Source organism: Hydra viridissima, unplaced genomic scaffold (assembly GCF_058129835.1).
Source record: "Hydra viridissima isolate aposymbiotic clone 2 unplaced genomic scaffold, HvirCarnegie_v1 scaffold_11, whole genome shotgun sequence".
In the NCBI taxonomy this organism is placed as follows: Eukaryota; Metazoa; Cnidaria; class Hydrozoa; order Anthoathecata; family Hydridae; genus Hydra; species Hydra viridissima.
In genome coordinates this window covers 13,183,182-13,198,344 of record NW_028324310.1, presented here as the reverse complement: position 1 = coordinate 13,198,344, position 15,163 = coordinate 13,183,182, and the positions used below count along the sequence as shown (strand labels likewise).

Here is a 15,163-nt window from a genome sequence, read left to right as displayed (position 1 = left end):
CTTGAGACAACTTCTGGTTGATTACTTAAAGACATTTTTTCTTGTTTATTGCTGTTATTGCAACTTTCCTATTTTATACTTAGTAAATTTTATACTTAGTAAAGTTTATACTTAGTAAACTTTATACTTAGTAAATTTTATACTTAGTAAAGTTTATACTTAGTAAAGTTTATACTTAGTAAAGTTTATACTTAGTAAACTTTATACTTAGTAAATTTTATACTTAGTAAATTTTATACTTAGTAAATTTTATACTTAGTAAATTTTATACTTAGTAAATTTTATACTTAGTAAATTTTATACTTAGTAAATTTTATACTTAGTAAATTTTATACTTAGTAAATTTTATACTTAGTAAATATGAGTTCATTTTGCTGCAAATAAAAAGCTCAAAACTTTTTCCGTAAAGAAATTCAAGGGGGGCGACTGGAAATTCTAACCAAGTAATTCAGCTGGGTATGTTAACGAGATATATTTAACTAATTGGCTTTTAAGATGAGTTGGTATTGTAAAAAAGTACAAACAGCGATATTACTGATTATTGCTACACTTTTTATTTGTATACTTCTGACTTTACACATGTTTCACTCAAATGCAAATTTTCCCACTCGTTTGAAATACAAAAAAGTAACCCACAATAGCTCAGAAACTTATTGTGCAAGAAAAGAAACCGATTTTAAAAAAACAGTTATCAATATTGCATTGAACCCACCGGGTTGGAAAAGCAATGTGTTTATCCATACAGCTAACTTTTGCAACAGAGTAAAAAGAGTTGGAGGAGACTTTTGGTGGGTAAAAGTAATAGGGCCAGTATCCTTTCACGTACCTTTAATTGATAACAACAGTGGTGTTTATAGTAGAGAGTTTTGGCTGCCGAAGGAAGGTAACTATACGATGAGTATCATGCTTGAGTTTAGCAACTTCAATGGACTGAAGGACCCTCCAAAAGATTGGTTCAAGAAAGGTAAATAAGTTTTTAATAAGCTTGGTAATGTTCAAATGTGGTAGCTGCCGCAAGATATTTAACAACATTTATAACATTTTCATATTTTGTATTTCAATGTATGTGCACTTCTGTTGATTTGGTAGCATTTTACGTGTTTCAAAGTTTTAATTTTCAAAGTTTTAACTTAAAAAATAGAGTTTTCGCGCAGCTTAATTTTAGCAGAACCAGAACCTGATGATACTTTTTAACTCAAGATTGATTTTTCCGAATCGCAAGATTTATAAAGGAAATCGATTATTTAAGATTTTATTATGTTATATTATTTATTCTCAAATGATAAAACATATATGTATATATGTAAACAGTGCAAACTTACAAGTAAGCACAGTGTAAACGTATAAGTTATATATACATTCTGTATATATAACTTATATGGATATCATACCTCTGCTAAACATAGCTAGTTTATTGTGTTTTCACCAAGTTGGCTTCTTTATATGGCACAGAGTTCAGCCCAGCTGAAGAATTAAGTTCATAAATTTTTTTCTAAACTTAAATATAAAAGTTTATAGCTTTCTATTAATTTGCATTTTAACGGATTAAACTTTTTTTGCTCATTGAAACTCCTTTCTTATTTGTCTTGGCACATGAAATAACATCTAGTAATTTTTTGTTAACAACTCGGTAAACTAGCATTATTCAGCCTAGAATTAACTCTTACTTGATTATGTAGCTGTTGACTGCTCAGTAGCCCAACTTCTTGGGTCTGCCAGAATCTGGTGAGTCACAATCTTTGTAGGCTCACATTTTAGTATTACTTTGTTCTTACTCATTTCTCTGATAGACCAAATCACTCGTACTAAGACTAGAACTAACTAAACTTTATAGCTTTTGTAGATTTAAAGTACAGCATAATTTATTGTGCAGCATTCTGAAACTAATTTAAAAGAATAAGTTTTGGTTAAATTGCACTTCAATCGGAAGCTAATTTCAAAAAAAAAAAACTCTTTTAACCAATTTAAGTTCTATTTAAGAAAAACTGTTCAATATTTTATGAATGTGTGTGTGCGTCAAATAATCTCCTTCATTTTCCCAGATTTCAGACTACTACATTTCATTTGTATATCTTAAGTGAAATCTCTCGCATTGTATGGCTGAAGTCCAAAGTAGGAAAAATGCCTGCAGTGATTGTGTGGCAGCCAAGAGATTTCCATCGTTGACCTCTTTGGTGATGCGCATTCCTTTTACATCATTTCTGGTATTTTCAAATCTTTGACCAATGTATCACTTAATTTTGCAATTAGCTCACTTTTTTGCTACAAGCTTTCTTAGAGAAGTTTCTTAATAATTATAATAAAAACATTTGTCCTTTTTGATGGCGTAATCGTCATTAATAAGTCCTCAACTTTAAATTAGAATAAAAAACTATTTCTTACTTTGTCTTATTTTATCTTATAGCCCTTTTTTTCATGCACTAAACTGTAAATTTCCCTACCAGCTTTGTGCCCAGCCTTATATCCTCGTAATCTGACTTTTAAGAAACTCTCTTAGAAACATTGCAAGCTTAAAGCCCTCTTTGACAAGCAAGTAATTGAAAAGTAATGTTGCTTCTTGATGTCCATAAATCAGTTATAAACCCTTTCACGTCAATAGTCTTTGTCCATGTCAAACATTTGAATGAGTGAATCATTTTTTGTGCATATATTGAATTATATTTTTACGTGCCTTTTTTAATAGCTTTGAAAGTTTTCGAAGCCAGGACTGCCTATGTTACATTCTGCTTTAATATCATGTAAAATACTGCTTACATCGTTTGTTTTCTCATAAACATTAAAAGACACAGCATGACCCTGAGATGACTGATCTAACCTGACCACTTAGGAAAGTTTTTCTATATTCATTAAATGAATTCACTATATTCAATAAATTTCTTAGAGAAGTTTCTTAATAATGATAGTAAAAACCTTTTTCCTTTTTGATACCGTAATCGCCAATGATAAGTTCTCAACTTTAAATATAAATAATAAAAATCTAAAAAATTCAGAATAAAAAATTTTTTTCTTACTCTTTATTCTTTTTCTCTATTGGATATTGGATTATATTTGTCACTTATTAAATGTCATTTGTCACTTATTGAATGATTTTAAGGAAATCTTGACTTTTAATGACTCTAATTGGCAGCTCTTGTTTGATCTTTCATTTCGTAATCAAGTTCAACAAACTAACCTTTTGCATGTAAACTTTTGGCCGCAGATACACATGTAAATAATCACTACTTAAGATTTGTTTTTTTTTACTTTGAATTTTTAGTCGCAACACGCGTCTTTCAATAGGCATTGAAAGTTTTCAAAGCCAGGATTGCCTAAGTTACATTCTGCTTCAATTTTATTTCAAATATCGCTGATGACTGATTGAACCTGATGTGTTTAATAAGCTGTTACAGGGCCATTAAAAATTGTTACTTCTATATATATTTAATCTTTTTATGATATCATGAGGCCAAAGAGATGCAAAAAAAGCTCATCTGTTTGTAAAACAGCAATGGAGTATTTTCAGTTGAATATAGCTGCAAGTATTGGCATGTATTGTATCATTTTATGAGCTACTACTATACAATAATAAAAACTGCTGAACAAGATGATAAATTGTTCATCATCCAGTCATATACCAGCCGCATTAACTACATAGTTTAAAAATCTAGGAATTGGTTGAGAATATTAAAACACGATGCTCCCATATTGATTCTCCTCTGAAGATGTTTCTTTTGCAAGGAGTGAGTTTTTAATCTCTACAGTTTTCACTTATGAAATACCGTTTGCACTGTTTTAACATTTGACGTGTAAATACATGTTTTTGTGAAATGTGAAAACAATCAACACTTTTTTCATTTCAAAAGAAAACCAGTGCAATAAATAATTGTGAGCGTTTTTATTATGCCCTTTGATTTGCCAACATTTTGATAACAAATTTTAAAAATTGAACAAGAACAAGTATGGCCTACTATATTTGCCATATGAATATAGTAGGCCATGGAGCAAGTAATAGCTGTTCAAGTGACAAAAAATTAAAGCTTTATCACAGTTTTCCATGAGAGTGTAAATTAAAAAAAATTTAAGCACCTAAAAAATAGTAATTTTTTGTAGAGTCGTCGGATCTTAAAATGGTTTTCACCATTGGAAAACTGATTTCTAGCACTTTCTCTCCATGTACAACAATTGATTTGATCAATTGTTAAAGGGCAAAACCAAAAGTTGTCGATTTTTGGCTGTCGAAAATTTTTTCACCATGAATAAAAAAGATGAAAAGGAAAAATAGAAAATACTAAGCCAACGAATCAAAACAAGTATATTTAACTATTTTGATTTATCAAAGAGTATATAATAACAGGCTCGAAATTTCTATATTACAGAAAACCTCATCACCAAAATATAAGGCAAGTAAAATAACCTTTACATGCAGAACAAGAGCTAAGACGTTATTTATCTACTCATAGCAACTTGTTGCAAAACAAGTCAATCATATAGAAATATAACAATAATGTAATTAATCGACTTTTGAATAATGTAGGTAGAATCGTTAAGTTATGCAACCTAACATCATTCTCTTATCAATACTTCTTTTAAACCTGTGTTTAGGAGATTATCAAGGAAGGAGACAAGATGAGAGGTATTTCAGTAAAGAATATGATTATATTTTGGAGTTTAGAATATTTCACTTTGAAGTTAAAAAACCGGCATTACAACCTATAGGTGCTTTTGAACAACTGCAGAGTTGGCACTTTCAACCGTTTTGCGTCGTTAACCAAGCGCACGGTTATTGGATAGAAAATAAATACATAACAGTAGCAGCAGATACTGATCATTTTTTGAAACAAAAACTTGTTCTCAAGCATCTTCTTTTAAAGTCCCAACGAAATGCAATAATGAAACCGACTTTTTGGTTTTATGGGGATTCGCTAACTGTGCGATTTTCCAGTCAAATGAGTTCAACTCAGCTTTGTTCAGATTTTATTTGCGAGTTGACTTACACATGGACGTACCCTTTGAAAAATAATCGTGGCGATCCAAACTCTCCCCAGTTTGATAATAAAGACTTTAACCAAAATGAGTTTCTTGGTTACATTAAAGATGTCATTTTAAAACCCTCAATGAGAAATAACGACAGTGTATTGCTTATCAACTTTGGACTTCACATAATAAAAAATATTAATATGAGTCAAGCGGAAGAGCTGATGGATGCTTTCATCATTATGATGTGTGAGATGAAAGCAAGTCTTTTATTAGAAGGATTTCCCAAGATTATATGGAAGACTACGACTCCGGCATATATAGAAAAACTTTTTAGTGGAGATGAAAGAAACAATTTAAAAAGATATCTTACAAAACAGGTTAGGAGAAATTACTTTGAACGTATTTCCTAAAAAATTTAAAAAGATTCGAAAAGTTAGTTTGAGGTAATTGTGATCGACTTTAAATAGAGAACACTTCAATTATATTTTTTTTAGAGGGCAATACAATGGAACTCTTACTGCATAAAAAAAATGTGCGAAAACAACTTTCCAGTCTTGGATGTCTATTGGATGGCTGCATCTTATCCTGATGGACCCGATGATGCAGTGCATTATTCTAATCATGTGTTTTTTAGCGCAGCAGACTTTTTACTTGAAGCTTTTTCCTAACATCGTGTGCAGGTGTTTAGTTTACATATAATGTGAAAATTTGAATTACATATAATGTATAAATTGTCAAGACTGACATTTGAACAAAGTTGGTTGCTGCAACATCAAACTAAATTCAGTGATCTAACAGCGGAACAATGTTGGAAGAATGTTGAAACAAAGTTACCAATCAACGCTAATTGTAGTAATATCAAACCAATATTACCAAGCCAACGTTGACCCAACGTTAAACATTCGTTACAAACAGTCATGTGGCATTTTATGAGTTTAGAGTCAGAAATTTAAAAGCTTTTGTTTATGGCTAAAAACTGTTTATGGCTTTTTTAAGGAGTTCAACTTTTAAAAAAGCTCAACTTTTTCAAGTTTTCAATCTTTTAATAAGTCGGAGTTTTTCGAAAGTCTTATGCCCCATTCACTTTAACAAAACCGAGTTTTAATAACACTCACTTTTAGAACGGTGTTCAGTTAAAACCTTTTTTTCACTATTATCCGTGTTAACACCAGAGTAAACGAGGTTTATTTTTATGAAACCGAATCGAAATTAAACTTGATAACTCAAATAAAAATGCTTTTATTTATTACTTCGGTCAAGTCTACATTGAAGTATTTTTTAAAAACAAAAAATAAAATGGAAAATTTACGAAATCAGGAGGTATCGATTTTCGAAGATATTAAAGAAAAAGTTATTTAAACACAAATCATACTTATAATACACATAAATAATTGTAATACACATAAACACAAAAACACATGCTTATATGTATCATATATGACGTAAGAGAGATAAAAAGAGAGAAATCATGTTATGTTAATATTAAACACTTGGTTATTCTTGCGGTTAGCCATAAATTGGTTTTGCTAAATTCTTTAAAACTGTGACAAATTATTTTTTTCTTTATTGTATTTACATTCATTTTATGTATAAGTTATTTATCTTAACTGTATATATTTCTGTTGTTAAACATAAAAATAGAAAATTCCATAATATTCATAAACTGGTCTACAGCAATATAGTAGATGGAGTAGTTCCCCGGACATCAAACCATTTTGCTTTAGGTAGCTACAATACTAGTTGATATTTTGTATTATTTATTATATCTCTAGTTATACATGAAATAAAGTAGTTAAGTAAATGATCTCAATTTCTACATTATCATCAGAGTTATTTCTTAAAATATTAAGAATGTCTGGCAATATAAAATTAAGCTTAAAACTTGGTTCGATTGCTGTTATCTTTAATAACTAAAAGGAAGTTGATGTGACTGGTTAGACGACACCAAATATTTTCGACGAATCCGAGAGACTTTAATATATGGTTTAATTTCTACTGTTTAAAACAAAAGATTTGCAACAATAAGCAATGAGCACGGTTCGCAAAAAAAACAATTTTTCGCGTTGCAAGTCCTTCTCTTACACGTCCATGATTTGAAATAAGGCTTTAAAGCAGTGTGAACGGAAAGTTGCGTTACAAGTTTAAATAACCACGATTAAAACAAGTTTTATTTACGGTGTGAATGGGTCATAAGGAAACCATGCAGTGAATTATTTCAAAAAAATTGAAGAAGTATTTTTAAAAAAAATATTTTTATATGTTTAATTTTAGTCTGAGACTAAAAAAATATTTTGATATTTTTCATTAGTTTTAAACATTTATGCACTCATTATAGATTATTTTTACAATCCATTTCTTATTTGAATTTTTTTCTTTTGTTAAGATTTGTGTTGAACAAGAGTTTTTAATGATGAAGATTTTAATCACTACAAAGTTTTAACAAAATTAATAAATTATTTAGTTTTTTTATTTCCCTTTATCTTTCAAGCAATGCTAAAAAGATTTATTAACACAGAAAAAACAAAAAAAAGGTTATAATTTATGTAATAATTAATAGGCATAGTTTTGTTTAAAGTTTTGTATATTTTTAGCTCTAAATATTTATAAATTTTGTATATTTATAGCTCTAAATACTGCCGTCCCATGTTATCCTTACATTAACGATTACTTTTTGAATAATACTAATTTTTTTTAAACAAAGTAAATTTCATTTACAAATATATTATTACAAATATTGATAGGAACAAGCCTCATTTTGGACTTTTCATAGTCGAACTGCATTTATTTTTGTACGAAAATTCTTCTCTTACGGTGGTGAATGTGGCATACTCAAAGATATGAAATGCTGGCGTATTTTAATGTAAAAAGAAATGAAATAAATAGATTGATTCAGACTGAAATAAATTATTGTTGTGGTTTCTTTGATAAAGCTTCATCATTAAAAAATCACATTTTTAGAGAGTTCGCTTAAATTCTTTTCAAAAAAAAACAAGCATGGAGGTCGGGTATTTCTGGTTTTAAACTATGGAATACTTCCAGTTTTTATTATCTGACGGAATGGGATTGGAATTCAAACCAAAGGGATAGACTGTTGGATCCAGTATAGAAGTAATTAAGTGTTTGCAAATGTCCATCTTAAAGATAAATAACTTGTCATGTAAAGTTTCCTTTAATAAATTTTTTTCTGCATCCTGCAAGTTAATTGCCTTTATACTGCATTTTTCTAAAAGCAATCCTCGTAGACAAAATCTTTGAACCTCTATGCAAGGAGTAGTAGGGTAAGGTTGCTGATATTGTACCGATGCCTATATTGTACTTTTAACATAACTCGTTATTTTTACAACCCACAAGAAATTTTTTAACTTATTTTTTATCTTTGCTGAATGAAATTAAGGAGTCAACTGTTTTTTTTTGTCATCCAACTGCATTAAGGCCAGAGTAAGCTCTTGTTGGTTTGTTATTGGAGATTTCTTATTTTAGGTTTTTATGGCTAAGCATATTTCACTAAAAAAAAGCAGAAGATATTATTTGTTCAGTGTATTTATGTTAAAGCATAATTTATCTAAATTCAAAATAAATACCTAGAATTTAAAATATTTTATTTTTAGTTGTCAAATTTTTTAATTAACTGTATGCCAGATTAGTTGCGTAAATTGTACCTCAAGGCATGTCCTAAATTGTATTGACGCAACCATTCTGACCGCTAAAATACGCTTGTAAAGTTTAACAAATTCCTTTTGAGATTTCAATTAGAGAAATATCCAAATATCTGTTTTTGGCAATTTCCAGAAGAAAAAAAAGTTCAAGTTGCATAGAGTTTATTAAATAAAAAACTTCATTTCATTATATTACGGGCAGTTAGGTGTTATGTTATGTTATATCAGAATATTTCTAATTGCTGATTTTATAAAAACCATTCCTTTTAATCAATTCTTTAAATCCCTTAAATCTAAAATCATAAAATATTTGCAAAGCTGTAAAGTAATTGAAATCAAGAAAGTGGTACAATATTGGATTACAACGGTACAATTAAGGATCTAGTTTTCCTTAATTGTACTCTTAGCGCTATTTTTTTAATTTTATTCTTCGAGATTTAACGCTTTTTAAATTTTGAGTTTTTTTAACGTCTTTACAACAAACAATCCCTAAATTATGAAATTCAATTGAAAATCCATGTTTCTACTCAGTAGATTGACTACATTTTTTAGTTTTGTCTTAGGGGGTACAATATTGGCAACCTTACCCTAATTAGTTGACTTATTAGTGGACGACCAAATGAAATTATTGAGGTATATTTAAAACCTTCTCCGTCGTGGAAATTGATTCGGAAACTATCATTAACTAAAGATATGAGTTTTTGATAAAGTGGAGAATTTTTCTTTATAGCCATTAAAACTTGGTAGAGGATTACAAATTGACTAAGTTGACAATCCTTTCAGAGAATACACTCAAATTTCTAATCAATGGATCATCTATGATAACAAGTTAGTTAATGAAGAAGTATTCGGCATATTCAGATTATACTGATTATGCTAAATGCGTTATCCTTTCACCAAATGTTGATTCCTTAGTAATGATGAAAAAATTCTTAACCGACTATCAGGTGTTATCTTAACTTTTTATAGTGCTGATTACGTTGAGACAGATGAGCAAACAAAGAAAAAATCAATTTTTCTGTTAAATTTCTAAACACCTTGGTATCTTTAGGTATGGTATTTTTGTAGTCTAAAATTAAAAATTGGTTTTTTGATAAAGTTGGTTGAAAATTTAAATTTGAAGGCTGCACGATTCGACGCAGTAAACTTTTTTTGGTGTTAAAATTACATCGATAACAAAGTTCTTATTGATGTTAATTCCAAAAGTTAAACTTCATTAGAAATTGCAAATTGCCAGTGCCAACCCTTACTCCATTAGAAAGCTAATTTTACTCCATTAAAATGTGGTTTGACATTTACACTTAACCGCCGACAGTATCCTGTTAGTTTGGACAATGACAATCAACAAAAATTAAAAAAAGTTCAATAAGGTTGGTATTCATTTAAAAAAGATTGCTTCTCACATAAACAATATTACGTTATTTGAGAACAAAGTCGTTAATTGTTCATAGATTTTTTGTATAAAAAAGTTCAGGAGGGGAATTCTAGGAAAAGGAGATATGCTTGTACAAATTGAAGAGAGATTATAAGAGGTTACAAATGGTGTCAAGTAATTTAAGATACGCACTCTTGATAATCTAACCAAACTTTCAAGACTGTATTTATTTTCCATAATCAGTTCTAACATTGAGGAAAGTTTTATAAAAGCATTTACAGTGCAGAATAGTATTGTTTCTTTTCCTTCGCATTTTACTTCCTTTCATTATATGAAACTACCTTTCATTATATGAATTATATTTACTGCCTTTTTCATTATATTTACTACCTTTCATTATATGAAAAAGTGAGTTCAATCTATAATAATGCTGTGTTTTATTCTCCTAGTATTAGAATAGATTTTACCAGTTTTTCAAGAGTGTATTTATTTTCCATAATCAGTTCTAACATTAAGGAAAGTGTTATGAAAGCATTTACAAGGCAGAATAATATTGTTTCTTTTCGTTCTAGCTGGTATTTCATTTCCTAAATACCTTTCAATATATGAAAAAGTGTGTTCAATCTATTATGATTAATACATAACACATATATAATCTAAACACGCTATGTTAAGTAAAAACGTCAAGTAAAAAGTCTGCACCGCTAAAAAACACATGATTAGGATAATGCACTGCATCATCGGGTCCGTCAGGATAAGATGCAGCCATCCAATAGACATCCAAGACTGGAAAGTTGTTTTCGCACAATATAATCATATTCTTTACTGAAATACCTCTTATCCTGTCTCCTTCCTTGATAATCTTCTAAACATAGGTTTAAAAGAAGTATTGAAAAGAGAATGGTGTGAGGTTGCATAATTTAAAGATTCTGCCTACATTATTCAAAAAGTTAATCTTAGCCTCTTGTGTAAAGTAGCAAGATAATTACGATTGGAGATCCTGTTTTGCTTGTAAAAGGTTTTTTCATTTGATTTTAACTTGTTTTTATTCCTTTGTTTAGTAGTTTCTATTTTTATTACATTCTTTTTTATTTGTGGGTAGCTCTAAGTTTTAAATTTTTATAAGAAAAAATTTTTATTGTAAAGTGAAATGTGATGCGATCCACGCCGATTCCGTCATTTTCTCACTACGTTTAAGTAACCGAATTATTTCACCTAAGAGTTAACAAATGGGCGGTTTGAAATGAGAGCAATCATCAGATACGGAGAGTAAAAACTGTTTGGAGACTCGTTAACTTTTGTTTCTAACAATATATCTCAGACGTTTGTCCTCATCTGTATAGAGTCCCCAATCGCCGTAAATATCTCACTGTTTTTATGAAGAAATCAGTTGATTAACTAACCTCGGGACCTACAATATTAGATTGATATTTAGATTTAGTAGTTTCCTCTATGTTTATGTGCGTGCATGTGCATGTGCATGTTAATTTAATTTGTGAGTTATTTTGATGCGAATCAGTAAGGACAGCACTCTTTAGCCAATAGGTCGAAATGTATCCTAGGTTTTTTATATCTGGGCTGCATGGTCTGAACTGGGCAAAGTTTGTAATTAGATTTGGTGTGAAACATTTTTGGGACTCATCCATCAGACTGGCAGTCCAACATTTGTAATCAGACATAAAGTTTCTTTGTTGCATCAAAAGTTTTGAAAAAAAAAAAGACTTTTGTTTATTTTTTTTCTTGAAACTTTCTTTGTTTTGAATTTTTTTTTTTTGATTTATTTGGCTTCAAACAAATACTAGTAAAAACGGTGAGTGATATATAGCAACCGAAGTTAATGACATTACATTCTAGCTAGGAGAGATGCGCATTTTCGCATTGCAGCTGATAACTTATCTAATGCTGAAGAGGATTCAACTCTATAGATAAAAGCTGGTCAAAAATGGGGGTCAGTGGTATGAAAGATTTTGTAAAACTAAGCATGAAGCGTCTTATGAGTACTGGCTCGTCAATACAACCTGACTGGCAAAAATACCATTGATGATAAAAGTGTTGTAAAGTAATTATCTATTTCGCATGATTGGAAACGCCTGAGATCTTGAAAAGACAATTTGAAACAACAATTTGGGGTTGATAATGCTGATTATTATAACTGTGGAAATGATTGAGCACTGAGAGGTAAATGCTATGATGGTGTCAAGTGTGTTTATGATTTTCTTAATTGTGATTTTAAATAATTTTTATTTTATAAACAATCATTATAAAGTACATTGAATAATGTACTTTATAATGATTGTAAAATTTAAAACTATTTTTGCTTCTGCACCCTATGTAAAAGATATTTTTACATAGGGTGCAGAAACAAAAATAGATTTAAATTTTACAATTTTTTAAAAGAAGAAATTCAGAGCCCATTTTATGAAAACATGTTATGTTGTAGAGCTGGTGTTGCTGTTTGGATTCTTGTATGACATCATGCCTGAATGGAATTCTTTTCTACACTATTTGCATTTTATAACTTGACTTCTTTTTGGTTGCATCTGCTATAAACTGTACTTCATCCTTAGCTTCTTCTTAAATGAGCAGGGTTTCGTGTTAACATTGAGTGTTTGCTGTTAGTTTTCCCTTTTTAGCTTCTGTTTTTTGCTTCTCTTTTTTTTTGAGATGATTAACAATGCCGAGCTCTGTGATATTTTGCTCAGCAATCATCAATCATAAAAGATTCTCAAGATAAATTTGTAGACTAGAAAAAAAATCTTTATCACATTTATGCCATTTTTATACTCCGATGTAGTGGTTTATAAATATTGTTAATTAAATTTATTAATATTCAAGAGTTCAGCTGGTGTAATTGGTAAAACGGAAGCTGTGGTTGGTTCACAATATAAATTATTTCATTAACTGAGCGATCGGTTTTATCCTAAAAGATTTGAGTTATTTTTTATTTAACCCCAAAAAATACTTCATTTAATAAATTTTTTACTCATTTTCCGTAAGTTATTTCTTTTTTAATACTTTACAAAAACATAATTCAAGCTCCAAAAATACTTCAATGGACTGATAAGAGTAGACCTTGGCTTCGCTGGTTTAAACATTATCAAAGTATTTAAGTATTTAAGATAAGAGTTGTACTTAGCATCTCGTCATTACTACTTTTATCAGTTCATTAAAGAATCAGTTCATCTGGAACGGTCCAATCATAACATTTTTACATTAATTAGCTGATTAATGTAAAAATGTTATGATTGGACTGTTCTATACGCAATTCTGAAATGCAACAAAAAAATTCTCCTTTATCGAGAATGTTACAGGAAAATCGAGGCTAATTATCAAATTTTTCAATTCAGAATGCCCAAAAAAGTCACAGATATTGGAGTTTTTCACTAAGAAAGATACGTGTCCAATTTAATGAATATGAAAAAAATTTTCTTTACCAAACTGTCATGTTTGATCAGTCATCTCAGAGCAAACAAGTGCTGCCATTTAGAATTAATAAAAGTCTAGAATTCTATGACATTTCCACTCAATAAGTGACAAGGGAAAAGATAATTCAATATATGCACAAAAAATGCTCGCTCAATCAAATGTTTGACATGGACAAAGACTATGGACGTGAAAGGGTTTATAACTGATTTATAGACATCAAGAAGCAGCATTACTTTTCAATTACTTGCTTGTCAAAGAGGGCTTTAAGCTTGCAATATTTCTAAGACAGTTTCTTAAGAGTCGAATTTCGAGGAGGTTACGAAAGAAGCGAGGAAGACAAGTTATCGTCATTGAGGATTTTAAGCTGGGCAGACAGGTGAATTACTACAATAAACTAAATAACTAAAATAAGAAAAGAGTTTCTTTTTGTCTCAGCACTTAAAAATTGTATGGATGTTTCTTTTTTAAAATATTGAAAAAAAAAGGAAATTTTAAAGTTTAATCCGTTCAAATACAAAACTAACAGCAGTGCGCAAACGTTAAAATACAAAATATGAAAATGTTATAAATTTTGAAGCGCCTGCCACAATCGAACATTAGCAGTTTTATTAAGAAACATACAAACTTATTTACCTTTCTTGAACCAATCTTTTGGAGGGTCCTTCAGTCCATTGAAGTTGCTAAACTTAAGCATGATACTCATCGTATAGTTACCTTCCTTCGGTAGCCAAAACTCTCTACTATAAACACCACTGTTGTTATCAATTAATGGTACGTGAAAGGATACTGGCCCTATTACTTTTACCCACCAAAAGTCTCCTCCAACTCTTTTTACTCTGTTGCAAAAGTTAGCTGTATGGATAAACACATTGCTTTTCCAACCCGGTGGGTTCAATGCAATATTGATAACTGTTTTTTTAAAATCGGTTTCTTTTCTTGGACAAAAAGCTTCTGAACTATTGTGGGTTACTTTTTTGTATGTCAAGTAAGTGCGAAAACTTGCATTTGAGTGAAACATGTGTAAAGTCAGAAGTATACAAATAAAAAGTGTAGCAATAATCAGTAATATCGTTGTTGGTAAACTTTTAGAACACCAAACCATCTTGAAAACCAATTAGTTAAATGTCTTGCTCAACCAAATCGAATTACGTGACTAAAAATTTTAGTTACCCCACCTCTTAATCAATCTTATTGAAAGGTTGTCGATCTTTTGTTTACAACAAAGCTCCATTTTACTAAGTATAAAAAAGGCAATAACTGCAGCAGCAACAACAACAACAACAAACAAGAAAAGAATAAGTCTGAAGCCATTAACTAATCAACCAGAAGTTATATCTGTCTTTAAATGTTAAGGCAAGCATTAATTATGTGAGCGTTTTCTTTTTTTAAATGTTTTATCTGTTGTAGGCTAGTTGTGTGAGGAGTATAGTGTTATGAAGTGTTAATAGAGGTTAAGGAGATATGGGTTCGAGAGTTAAATAGAGGGAAAATGGAGGTTGGGATTAAGCTTGATATGGAGGTTGGGATTAAGCTATTATACAATAAGTCTCAATAAAATCTTTAATGTGTAATGATTGGCACTCTTTTATTCATAACGTTAATGAAATTATAAATAATATTTTCTTACTCTCCATGTGGTATCTAATACTGTATATACAAAATATATAATGTATAATATGTACGTATATGTATAATATATGAGTGATATGTGCAATCGTTTTTATCACTTATTCCTCTTTTACTCTATTTC

General features: G+C 29.8%; 1 protein-coding gene and 1 pseudogene across 1 annotated transcript; one reads left to right on the top strand and one right to left on the bottom strand.

The window, feature by feature from the left end:
- The window catches only part of LOC149882277 (uncharacterized), a 42,672-nt pseudogene extending 28,157 nt beyond the window's left edge, over positions 1-14,515 (bottom strand).
- LOC149882278 (uncharacterized) lies at positions 339-6,399 on the top strand. The gene is made up of 3 exons (XM_090066415.1): positions 339-964; positions 4,582-5,333; positions 5,451-6,399. The coding sequence occupies exons 1-3, from the start codon at positions 496-498 to the stop codon at positions 5,622-5,624; spliced, it is 1,395 nt and encodes a 464-aa protein (XP_089922541.1). The 5' UTR covers positions 339-495; the 3' UTR covers positions 5,625-6,399.
- Positions 14,516-15,163: the final 648 nt, after the last annotated feature.

What these genes read in the sequence shown, in the direction of transcription:
- LOC149882278 (XM_090066415.1), top strand. Translation starts at nt 496, where the DNA reads ATGAGTTGGTATTGTAAAAAAGTACAAACAGCGATATTACTGATTATT. An exon ending in AAAAGATTGGTTCAAGAAAG is followed by an intron (nt 965 to 4,581) that starts GTAAATAAGTTT and finishes ACCTGTGTTTAG; the next exon opens with GAGATTATCAAGGAAGGAGA. An exon ending in AAAGATATCTTACAAAACAG is followed by an intron (nt 5,334 to 5,450) that starts GTTAGGAGAAAT and finishes TATTTTTTTTAG; the next exon opens with AGGGCAATACAATGGAACTC.